Below are 12,752 nucleotides of genomic sequence, written 5' to 3'. Positions count from 1 at the left end.
CCAGCTGCCATGATTTGCACTGACCACCAGGGGGCAGACACTCAATGCAGGAGCCGCCCCCTGGTGGTCAGTGCGGTCCCACAGGGCGAGCACCACTCAGCCAGAAGCTAGGCTCACAGCTGATGAGCACAGAGGCAGTGGGAGGAGCCTCTCCTGCCTCCATTACAGGCAGGCAGTAAGAAGCAAGGGGTCCCAGACTGTAAGAGCCCCAGACTGTGAGAGAGATATCTGACTGCCAGCTTAGGCCCAGGGGGATCAGGCCTAAGCCAGTAGGCGGACATCCCCCAAGGGATCCCAGACAGTGAGAGGGCACAGGCCGGGCTAAGGGATTCACGACCCCCCCCACACACACCCAGTGCATGAATTTCATGCACCAGGCTTCTAGTTAAATAATAACAATTTTAAAAAAAAATAAATTAGGAACCAAGGTTTCACTGTAAAAAAAAAAAAAAAAAAAAAAAAAAAAAAAAAAAAAAAAGTAACATTTAGTTTTACAAATGGGTGACTTTAGGTGCAATAGATTATATGCTTGCTGTAGGGTCACTTGGTGATTTGGATCTCATTCATTAAATTGCAGAGCTGGCATGAGCTTCCAGTACTTTTTGTCTCTAAGAGAATGCCCAGATGATTTTGGCAACTGGATCTGCTACAGATATAAGTATAAGGGTAAGATGTGATCAACACATTGATGTTCCAGCAGTCTCTTTATGAAAGTATCCTGCCTTGTACTCCAGATGTTCCCCAGAGACATCACTCTCACAGAAGGATCATTTGGTCTTTTTTTTTTTTTTTTTTTTTTTTGTCTTTTGAAAAAGGCTTCACTCCTGCCAGTTTCCTGGATCCCACCTTCAAACTCTCTTCTCCTTGCACATTACCCTAGAAGAACCATATTCCCCAGCTATTTTAAATTGGAGTGACATCTAGAGGGATTTCAGACATTGAAATTTTAGAAAATAAAATTTTTATTTTGCTATTTGAAGAGCAAAGACCTAGGAAATATTGCTAATATGAGAGTGGGACAAAAAGAAGACAAAGTATGAATTTTGGTTGAATTTATATCTATTTTATTATAGTATTAAGTAGAAAGTTTGATTATACTTGATAATATACCCATGAATAAATGGATCAGAGAGGAGTACTCTAAATCAGTCCTGTCACTAATAAGAGAGGAGGATGTCATCAACCTTTTAAACACTCTCTAATGGGTAACAGATCTATTAGGTAGATAATGTCCCTCTTCATGACAGCACAATTAATGTCATGGAGAAAGCTCCAGGATGATTAGGGAGCTTAACTGTCTAAGACCTAAAATGTATAAATTGAATTTTCTCCAGAAATAGTTTACAATTATCTTCCCTTGTCACTGTATTTTTCAGGATGGAGAAAACCATGTGTTTGTGGTACATTTCAGATTCTTTGAGTGACTGATAGCATTACAACTTGGATGATTCAGGAAGGATTTTTATTCTCTTTAATGTATTTTTTAATAAGTACAATTAAGGCCATCTATTCCTCCAGCTTAATTGGTTTTGTGACATTCCATTGAGTCCTAGTGGTCTATATAATAAGGCTGACTCTGTTAGTAGGGTGATCTGGCTGGCTAGAGGGAAAGAAAATCACTATTCATCTAAACCTACCGTATTCCCAATGTTGACTCATCTTCCCAAATGCATCAGCATAATCTTATTCACTTTGACCAAGGATATGGCAAGATTGAGACCACTCTTCCCAATTCTGTCCCTAGTTCTTCCAAGGCAGAAATGTAAATTCAGCATCTGGCAAATGGGTTTTAAACTCTGTCAGGTTGCAGACCTTTTGAGTCTCCAATGAAACTGTGTTGATCTAGGTCCTCTAAAATGGGATTAACCATGCAAAAGATTTATTGACAGAAAAACTTCTAAGGGAAAATGAATAAGGAGGCTAGAGGAGCTGTCAGACTGAGAAGGATATCTGATCTGATCCAGGAAAGGGAAGAAAGGTTAGGTGGAAATGCCTTAGGCTTCAATACAATTTTAAGGGAATTCTACAAGGCTTTCAAGGTATCTTAGAACCAAAGTTGCCTGCCTTATTGTCCCTGTCATGCTCACTAACTTCCTGGGGAGCTGCTAGGGTTCTCAGTCAAGTACACTGCCCATAGTCAGAAGTCTAAGAAGAGCATTCTCATGACAACCAGTCTACTCCTTGCACTGCACAGATTTCCTTCACACAAATTCAGGAACAAATCCTTCATGGTTCTGGTGGACCTCTCTTCTTGAGGGAAAAACTCAGAAAAGGAGGGTTAGTGGGATAATTTACAACCCTTCTTGCTACAGTTGGACTTGGAGCTGCAATTGTTACTAATCCTCTCTTCTCTACTGTCCATTCTAACCTTCAGCTATAACCTCTGTAGGTCTGGCTTTACCTGTTGATATAACTCAAACTTTAATTCCTGAGAAGTCTGAGCCCTTGAAAATCATACTCTTCTGAGGCTGCATTTTCTATTCACAATTATAATTGGGTAAGAGAGTAGTAAGAGGTTCCCAAGTTTATCATTTGAGTAACATATGCATTCCTCCCAGTTGCAACCCTACTTCCTCATGATGATTAGCACTAATTACTATTGCCATAATTGTTACTCTTTTTCTTGCTTGCTAATTCTTGGTCACAAGGTGTCTAAAGTGTCCTGGTGAAGGCCATGGCTTGTACAATAGTTTAATGGGACCCATTCTGTATCCTCTGGCAAAAGTGTAACCTCTTTGAGGACCATGACCACCAACTCTGTCATGGTCAGAGTTGATGGGACTGAAAGCATAGGGTCATCATGAGGTATGTGGGGCCACTCATGCTTCCACCTTGGTCTCTGGATCTATGTATTCTTATTGGAGACCCTGCACCAGATAGAGGTCTATGATTTATTATTTACACTGTGTCCTAAAGGGAACCTTCTTTTTTCAGAGTGTTGCCTAAAAACTGGCGATTCAGTTACTTATTTTAAAATCCATTCCAGTGTTTTATGAGGATGGCTGGCTCCGGATAGTGTGGTATGTGATAACACCAGTGGATGCCCTGGAAATGGGCTCACTACCACTCCTCCTTTACTGTAAATTGTGCCCCTAGTTAGATGCTATTATATGTGGAATTTCATGCTATGGGTCAGGCCTTTCATAATCTCATTGATAGTGGTACTGGCTGAAGGTCTACAGACAGGAAAAGTGAACCTATTCTTAGAATAAGTATCTATTTCTTTGAGGACACACTGCTGACCCTTCCAGGGTGGAAAGAACTCAGTGTTGTTGACTTGACACCATGTAACTAAGAGATAGTGCCTTATCTGGAAGCTCAATATAAGTCTCTATTGCCAAAGAGTTGGACATTCAGACACAACAGTAGCTAGCTCAGCTTTGGTAAGTGGTAGTCAATGTTATTAGTCACCAATATTATAGGTCCATTTATTTTGGTCACCTGGCCACTTCATGAATATGCCCAACATGCCAATTCTAGGGTGGCTGGTGGCAAAGGCTAGCTGCTGCATTTTGTCTACTTGATTTAGTGCCTCTTCTTTGGTGGATGCTTTCGCTGCACATTTACATGTGATCAAAGATCTTCACATTTTGTACCCATTCCCATGTTTCTATTCATATGCCTTTACCCTAGAATTCCTTGTATCTGATCTTGTAGCCTTCTCTTCCAAGCTATTGGCCACTATCCATGAATCTAGATATTTTTACCTCAGACCACTCTTCCTTCCACACAAAGTGGGTGACCAGATATACCATTTTATCTCCAGGCACTGAGAAGATTTTTCCTCTCATTTCATTCAGGGTAAAGCCTGAACGTGTTGTAATGTAGCTATCATCTATTTTCAGCTTTATATACACACTGAGCCAAACCGTCTGTAAACCAAAAAGAACTTCATTCTCTTTCAGCTATTTGTATGAGAACCCTCCCTCATATGACAGTGTGGTTCAAATATTAGTGGGATACTGGTAAAGCTCTTATGGAAGACATGGCATCTGGTCTATCTGCTCATGCAGTTTACTTGTGTCCTCTGATCTTACTCAGGCCCCATTTTGGATATACCATTTTCTGCTATGGATGGATCCAGACTCCCAGGTCCTACATTTTTAACTTCCACTGGAGCTTGCCATAAGCTCCATACTATAGCTTTTCCACCACTGACACTTTTAATACTATAGGTCAACTGGATTGTAAGGTAAAACAAGTATATTTCCTGTTCATGGGTGTGAGAGTAAAGAAGGCAAACTACTTAGTTACAATTATTAATGGTTTCCCTGACCTTCTTTTTCATCAGCAAATGTTCAGTAATACCAGAACCTCATAGATGTGAACATCTCTGTCTCTGATCTAACAAAGTCCAAGTTCTTTGTTAACTAAATTATTAGACCTTTAAATGCCACTTATTTTGTACTCCTCTCTTTCTTTCTCACTACATCCTAGCTATACTCATCTTCTTCTAGTTCCTTGAAGAAGCCAAACCTCTTTTCACCTCAAGGCCAACCTGTGCACTGGTCCTCTAACTGAAAAATTCTCTTTTTTTTCATTCTTCATTTAATTATATGAAGATCAGAAATTAAATACCTTAATTTCTTTTACTGACCTTAGTTAAAGAAATGTAATTTTTACAATTATATTTAATAGAAAGCCTTGAGGGGAGATAATATTATTAGCAAAAGTACTCTGAGAATTAATTCAAAGTGTCATGATGGTTGTACAAGTTTCAGGAAGATAACAAAGAGAAGTTAGAGAACATTTACATTTTAGTGACCACATAAAATGGCACTATTCGAAAAAATAGCTAGTAGGGGCATAAGTTTTTAAAGATAATGTTATGTGTTTTGTCCCTTGTTAATGGGATAAGATCTTCAATGACTTTTATGACAAGGCTTGTAAATACAAAATGTCTTGTGTAACTTCTGCTCATAAAACATTTATTATAGGAACTTGTAGTTGCTCACTTAAATGATAATTTTTTTTATAATAAGAAATTAAATGTGCTCACTTAAGCAGTACTTAATAGCCCTTCAGTTCAACCTACAGCTGTAAAAGAGTTGGAATCATCTCAGACAAATCTGAGATCCAAATACAATAAAAAGCTTGGGTCCCCTCAAAATCTCATCAATCAGGACCCAGTTTTAAGTTTACCTCTGAAAGACTTTCTCTGAGTACTATATTTAAAACAGCACTACTCACATTTTGGGAAATCATGTGGTAAAACTAGAGGCCCAAGGTCCTCCCACTTTAAAAAGCCAGGGCCTCTGTATTATTTGTTAGCTCTCCAGGTGATTCTGATATTCACTGAAGTTTGAGAACAATTGATTCAAATGTATAGCTTTTCTTTTGTCTCTCTATTTTTTATTAGAATGTCCTGTTTCCCATACAGCTTTTATTACATGTGGTTGCCTATTCCCCATCTATAATAAAAAAGCATAATATGGTAATTAGAACAGTTGTCCTTCTGGACATCCTTCCTTCTGGATAAAGCTGCAGGGGCCACAACAGCAGTGGCAGAGGCTCCCGGCCGTGGCAGCGGTGGCGGGTGGGGGCCACACTAGAGGCAGCGGGGGTCAGGCACAAGTCCCTTGCATGAATTTCATGCATTGGACCTCTAGTTACAGTATAAGCACCATGAAGGCGTGGGTCATGTCTTCCATGTATGGCACAAAACAGACTCAAAACAATAGATGGCTTGGTATGTACAGAATGAATAAATCAAGACTTCAGTATGAATATTATCCATAACTAGAGGCCTGATGCATCAAGATTCGTGCAAGAATGGGTCTTTCTTCCCCTGGCTGCCAGCACTGCCTTTGCTCTGGCAAGAGCTGCCTTTCTGCTCCGGCTTGGAGCCGCCTTTCTGCCTTCCTACACTGCCCAGAGGCCCAGAGCAGCTGGGGTGGTGTGGAATGCCTGCATCATTGCCATGGCAACACACAAGCGTCCCACTCCTCGATGCCTGTGTATGCAAATTAACCCACCATCTTTGTTGGGTTAATTTGTATACTCACTCCTGATTGGATGGTGGGTGTCACAAAGGTACAGTCAATTAGCATGTTACTCTTTTATTAGTGTAGCTTATTACAGCCAAGACTTGCTTTATAGAAGGGAGTCGTGAACTTCTTTATTTACCACCAGAATCTTTTGAAGAAATGTTGCTAAATATTACAGATGAAGTCAGATTAGATTGGACTATTCTTGTTTAATCAGGAATGGGTGTTGCAGAGTTCTTCCCTCTTGCTCTCTCTTGAATCCCTGAAGTATTATAGGACCTTAATATAATGGTCCTCTATATAATGGGTGGTTCCTGGTTCAACTGGTTCTAAAAAGTTGGTACAAAGGCACTGATAGTAAAACTGCTAACACCTTAGCATGAATTAAGGCAGTAAAACCAAGTCATTTTATTCTTCACTATCACATATAGGCAGTTTTTAAAAGCCAGATTCACTTATGTATATCCTTGATAAAGCAATAAAAAACTATTAGTATTAAAGGTCAACTTCTGTGTACATATGTCTTTAACATTCTATGTGATAACATGAAAAGTAAGCATTAAGCCTTTCTGTTGCATAAGGGAATGTAATTATTGAAAAGTACTATGCAATTCTTTAATTTGTTGAATTAGCTACCTTTTTATGGTATACTAGTTTTAATTGGAAAAAAAACTCACATATTATGGTCATTAGACTTGGTTATTTGGCAGACATCTTGAAATTGAATAAGGTGAGCCTATCACTTCAAGGAAAGTAACTGACAACTTTCAAAAGAAAATTAGAATTGTGTAGAATCTGTATCTGCTTCTCAATACATAAAGATTTTTTTTCTAATGAGATAGGTGATTGTATTAGCCATTTGAGCTCCTATAACAAAATTTTGGGTAGCTTCTAAACAGCAGGCATTTATTCTCACACTCTTGGAAGTTGGAAAGTCCAAGATATAAGTGGCAAAATGGTCATGCTCTAGTGAGGACCCTCTTCCTGATTCATTGCTAGTACCTTCTCACTGTATCCTCACATTATAGAAATTGCTAGGGAGCTCTGTGGGGGTGTCTTTTATAAGGCACCAATCCATTTACAATGGGCTCTACTTTCATGACCAAAGGCCCTACATCCTAATATCACAATCTTTAGGCATTAGGATTTTAACATATGAATTGGGGGGGGGCACAAATACTCAGATCATAGCAGTAGTGATGTTACCAACTGCTGTGATTTTTTTATATCATGTAAATCATTTGGAATATTTGCCATAATTCATTGGACTAATATTTTTCAAATGGCCAGTATTAGAATCACATATGGGTAAAAGATCTATTCAAAGTGAAATATAGACATTAAGTTTAGCTTTGTAGAAAAGTTCAGAGATGAGGTTTCAGATTTCACATTGCAACTAATTTTTAAGGAGCTATCACTTGTGGAGTTTCAGTTTAACATAAAAGAATATTCATGATTATTTGAAAAGGCTATTAAAATATATCTCCCTTTTCAAACACTTATCTGTGTGAGGCTGGATATTCTTCCTATACTTCAAACCAGAACAGTGCTCCAGATGGAATGCAGAAGTACATATGAGAATTCATCTGTCTTCCATTAAGGCAGGCATCAAAGACATGCAAAAACATAAAATAATGCCAGCCACTCTATTCATTAACTTTATTTGTTTTGGAAAATATAGTTATTTTTCATAAAAATATGTTATTTATGTTGACCTGTAATAAGTTCACTATTGTTATTTTAGAGTTAATCAATTGGCAAATATTTCTGTTTTAACTTCTAATGTGGTAAAAACTGATAGATATATCTCACAGAAACAAAAACTCTTTGAGATATTTATAATTTATGGGCTATAAGATCTGAGATCAAAATGTTTGAGAACTGCTGATTTAAGAACAGTTTGAAAACTTCTTCCTTTAAGCACTTCTAGACTCAAACAAAGATGGATAAATCCTGATAAGAGTTTTTTTTTACTAATCTCTTGCCCCTTTCATCTGCTAGACCCAAGTCCAGCAATTGCCCATAACTTTGATTTATTTTATGTAAGTGTACATTCCTGCCATGCTTTGCTAAACAAAGAATTTAGTCACTTTGATTAGATTTTCAGACTTGCTGGCCTCCCGTGATTCAGTTTAGCAAAGACTCCTGATAACCAGAAAAGTTGTTGCTTGCAAGCTTTTTATCATTTGTCACCATTTGGTATTTTATCTCCCTACCCTGCTCTAGATGTCTAAAGGAAAAGCAGTATAGTACAGAACTCTGAAAAAAAATCTTTTTATGGTTCATGTTAGAACAAATTCTCTATAAACAGAGCCTGAGATGGGGATTCTTGTGCAAAATAACAACGAGGAAGCACTCTCAGGAGAAGGGAAGCAAGTTAGCTATAGGGAAAGCTAATCAAGGATGTGGACTTCTGGTGATGGGATAAGGGTGAGAGTCCAATTTTGTGGACTAAGTGGTTCCGGGTGTCTCATTTTAATCAAATACAAAGTGATATTCAAAAAAATGTCTCAATGTAAATAGTTGATGGTAGGGCCCTGGCTGGTTTGGCTCATTGGATAGAGTGCCAGCCTGTGGACCGAAGGATCCTGGGTTTGATTCCAGTCAAGGGCATGTACCTTGGTTTTGGGCTCCTCCCCAGGCCAAGCCCTGGTCAGGGTGCATGCAGGAAGCAACCAGTCTGTGTGTTTCTCTCACATTGATATTTTTCTCTTTCTCTGTCTCTTCTACTGCCTCAAAAAAAAAAAGAAAAGAAAAGAAAAGAAAAAGAAAAAGAAACAATGGAAAATATCCTCAGGTGAGGATTTAAAAAAAAAAAAAAAGTTTATGGTAGGGCCAGCCCTACCAGATACTGGCCCTTTGTGTGACTTAAAACAAAAAAGTTAGTCCTTCCTCTGACTTGTAAGGCCTGTAAGGAAGCACAAGATTTGGTAACTGAAGTACAGACCATGTTTTAACCCTCAAACTTTTCACTTGAGACCTTTGCACAGAGCACATCTTGTATGTCAGTATATAGTGTTTCTAGTTGTAGGAATCTGATCATTGTGACTTGACTATTTTTTAATTCTTTGATATGGTCTTTCATATTTGTCAAAAGACATTAGTCCTACAAAATTCCTGAATGATGCCATGTCTCAAGATATGCTCAGCCATCTCCATAATCTAGACATTGATGAGAGATTTCAAGACAAAAAGGCCCTCAAAAGAATGTGTTATGGATACCCTCTCTCTATGCATTCATCATTATTATCACAAGAGAAGTTTTGCATTGAAACTTTTGTATTAGTTGAAGGGTCCTGCCATTTTAACTGAGGTTTTAGTGTTGCTTGCATATGAAGTCTAATGTAACATTGCCATGTTAATCTGTGCATATATTTCTGCCTAAGGATCTTAAAATAGTCAAGTCATTAGCATAATATCCATTAGGAATATCTGATTAGAAACATCACTAGGGGGGGGAAAAACAACTGATGATCTTCCATGACATTGAAATTATTGCAGTGTAATATCTTGATGTTTTAATTTCCAATGTTACAGTAGAGAAAGCCTAGAAGAAAGGAATTCTTTGACTAATTATATTAATAAAATGGGTAGGATCTGCTGTGTACATCAGAGACACAAGGGTCATTCCTAGAGTTTTTGTTCATCTTTTTTTGTTGCAGTGGTTACATAGAAAATGGAATAAGAGAGGCAAGGGTAAAAGAAATAGGAGGTAAAAATAGTTTGGGGAAAATTAAGGCTAATTTTTCCTTTCCTGTTTTCTTTATTCCTTTATTCCTTTCTTTATTTCTTTAAAAGTCTTCTTAAGATGAAAAATTAAGAAAGCAAGTAAATTTCTACATACTTGGGTTGAGAAAGATATTAAATTGGGTGTACATTAAAAAAAGGAAGCTTTGGGGCTTTTTGAAGGTAAAGTGACTGCATATTGGCAAGAAAATGTTTATAAGTTCCTTATTATTGAGAGACTGAGATTATGCCTTTCATTTGATTCAAATAATACTTAGTAAAGAGATGAGAGCTCATTATCATGGGGAACCACTTAGAAAGTAGAAGGATACTCAGGATTGTGTTTTTTACATTTAGGCATTTTCAGGGAGAGTCTCAACAATCTGCATGACACCCTCTTGTTAAATCATTCCTATACCCTCTGTTAAAAAAAGATAGTCCACTAAACTCTACTCTTTTTTTTTCTTATAAACTACCATAGACACAAAAGTCACCTTTGATATTTTCTAGAAAAAATTATTTTTCTCCTATAACATTATGAGCCTTTCCCCCTACAAAATATGTTTTATTGCACCTTCATTGCAAATTTAATTTATAATTTATCTCTTAGTCACTTATTTAAGTTATAGATATCTGCTGAAAATATCAACCAACCAGCCTGAAAGCATTCTTCTAATGGGGAAGATATAATATAAAGGTAATTACTTTTTATTCTCTGTAAAATACGTTGTTTTTAAGTTTCATTTATGTTACTTAAATTTTAAGTAAATGTTTTCAAATTATATCATAATAATTCAACATTTCAAATTTTAGTGACCCACAAGAGACACCTAGCTTTAATTACATGATAATAATCCAGTAATGCAAAATTTATTATTCTAAAGAAAAAATGGAGGAAACTGGGCTAAAATATGACAAATAGTGGATTTATGGAAATATCCAGTGTGTGGTGGGAGTAGATGCATGATAAGCACAAATATGAAAAAAATTAAACTGCTCCTGCTAAAGAATTTGAACCTATGAAAATGTCACTCACTCCAATGAATCTTAAATTCCTAGCCAGGTATCTATAGTTTTACCACTATTCACAAATGTTTCCTTAGTGTTATAACATTAAGTATCCATTACAGAAAAGAGATGTGTGCTCTAGAAGGACCCGCCTTCCCACAAATCACTGGAAGAAACTCCAGAGTTTGGGCATAGTTATAGCTGTTTTCTAAGAATTTCCTCATCTGCCTTCATAAACGAATGCCTGTCTACCCCATTTGCCTGCACATTGCAATACATCAGTAAGATGGATCATTTGGCTTCTTTGTTAGTCCTGAGGGATATGAGCATAGCCCACAGATCTACCAGCAGCTGACTGCCTGGTAAATGTTTACTTATAAATTAGCATGGGTGATAATTTATTAAGGTAATAAGCATAGATTACATTTAATGGCTTAGACATTATGCATTATAAACACAGTATTTTATGTTTAACTGAGGCAAATGTATATGGTTATTAATATGATACCTAAATGTAATTCAGAAATTTTGAATTAGAGCATTGATTAAGTCAATACTTAAGGGTTTTATGAAAGTTTTACAATAGCAAAGCAATATCATATTGTTCACCTATTCCATGTATCAGGATTTATTTATTTCTCTTAGATTCTCTTCTCCTTCCCCCATAAAAGACTCATTCTGTTACTGAAGAACATCAGTTCTCTCTTGACAAGCATCACAGCATTAAAACTTTGGCTTCTGGAGCTGAGGTGAATAATCTGTCAGCAGGGACACCATTACAGCCTAGGATGACACAACAAAGAAAGAGAAAGAAAGAAATGGGTATTAGCAAGAGTCTGCTTAGGGACCTAACGAAGAGGAATTGGGTTGCTGCTTTGAATGCCTGTGATTAAAATAAGTTTTCCCAGAGAAACAATAAGGAGACAGTTCTGATCTAATATTTATTTTTATTTAGATTTTTTTTTTTAAAAAAAAGGTCACGAGAAATCAAACTGACCCTAATACATACACAAACACCATACTTACTTGGGCCTCATTCCAGGACTAATTGAAATGAGGTATCATGGTGGTAGCCATGATTAGATTTTCCAGTCATAAGTGAAACCTAGGCATTGGCTGGTTTTTGAGAAATATAATTCCTCCCATCCTCATGTTTATTCTGTGGTTTTGGCAATTGTAATATACATCAGATGTAAAATAATAAAAGTAAATAATCTGGGCTAATAAATAATGTCTATCTGAATCAGAGTCCTCATAAAAAAAAAAAGTATAACCAAGGGTATAGCTTCCCATTAGACTATCAGCTACCAATGGCAATTTTCACTTTTACCCTTCCCAACTTCCAATATTATGGCAATAGTAATAATATTAAACAATGATGAATGTTTGTTCAATAAACAAAAGTGTTTATTGAATGTTTACTATGTGCCAGACTAAGTGCCTTATCATGTTTTAGTAAGTTAAGAAATATTTACCAAGTTCTGTGCTAGGTGCTATGGTAAGCCATAAAGAAATGTTTATGCATTATTTCACTTAATGAAACAACCTTCTAAGGTAGCTTCTGTTGTTATCATTTATTCAAATCTAATGAGACAGTTAATAATAGATAATGCAGAACTGGGTTTGGACCCAGATTTCTCTGACTCCAGTCTTAAGAGGTAGTTTTACTACCTTACAGGTATTTGATCTTTCTTTTCCACCATACTCCACATGTATTCCTAGCCTATATCAGAAGTGCAGGTCTTATATTTAAAAGGAATTTAATGAGTATATTTGTTGAGCAGTAACCAAGTATTGGGCCCTGTGCTGAGCACTTTATGTGAATCCTACCATTTAATATCCTTTTCTACTGTGTAAATTGTTAAGAGAGATAAAATATAGATGACGAGAGTGAGGCATATGTATTTTAATGAGTGGTGGTAGTAAGGGATGGATCTACAGCTGTCTGTCCCTAGACCTTGACCACAATGCTCAAATTACTCTTACCTCATTTAATCTTCACAATCTTATTATGTTGTTTCTATTTTAATC

General features: G+C 36.8%; 1 protein-coding gene across 1 annotated transcript in view; it reads right to left on the bottom strand.

Annotated features, from left to right (window-relative positions):
- Nucleotides 1-10,548: 10,548 nt before the first annotated feature.
- The window catches only part of OTC (ornithine transcarbamylase), a 51,630-nt gene continuing 49,426 nt past the window's right edge, over nucleotides 10,549-12,752 (bottom strand). The window contains exon 10 of the mRNA XM_084870686.1: nucleotides 10,549-11,504. Coding sequence (XP_084726812.1) covers nucleotides 11,445-11,504 — 60 coding nt within the window. The 3' untranslated portion in view covers nucleotides 10,549-11,444. The remainder of the gene's footprint in view (nucleotides 11,505-12,752) is intronic.

Source organism: Pipistrellus hanaki (assembly GCF_964339955.1).
Source record: "Pipistrellus hanaki genome assembly, chromosome: X".
Taxonomy (NCBI): domain Eukaryota; kingdom Metazoa; phylum Chordata; class Mammalia; order Chiroptera; family Vespertilionidae; genus Pipistrellus; species Pipistrellus hanaki.
The sequence above is the reverse complement of the archived record's forward strand: the minus strand, read 5'-3'. Positions and strand labels throughout refer to the sequence as shown.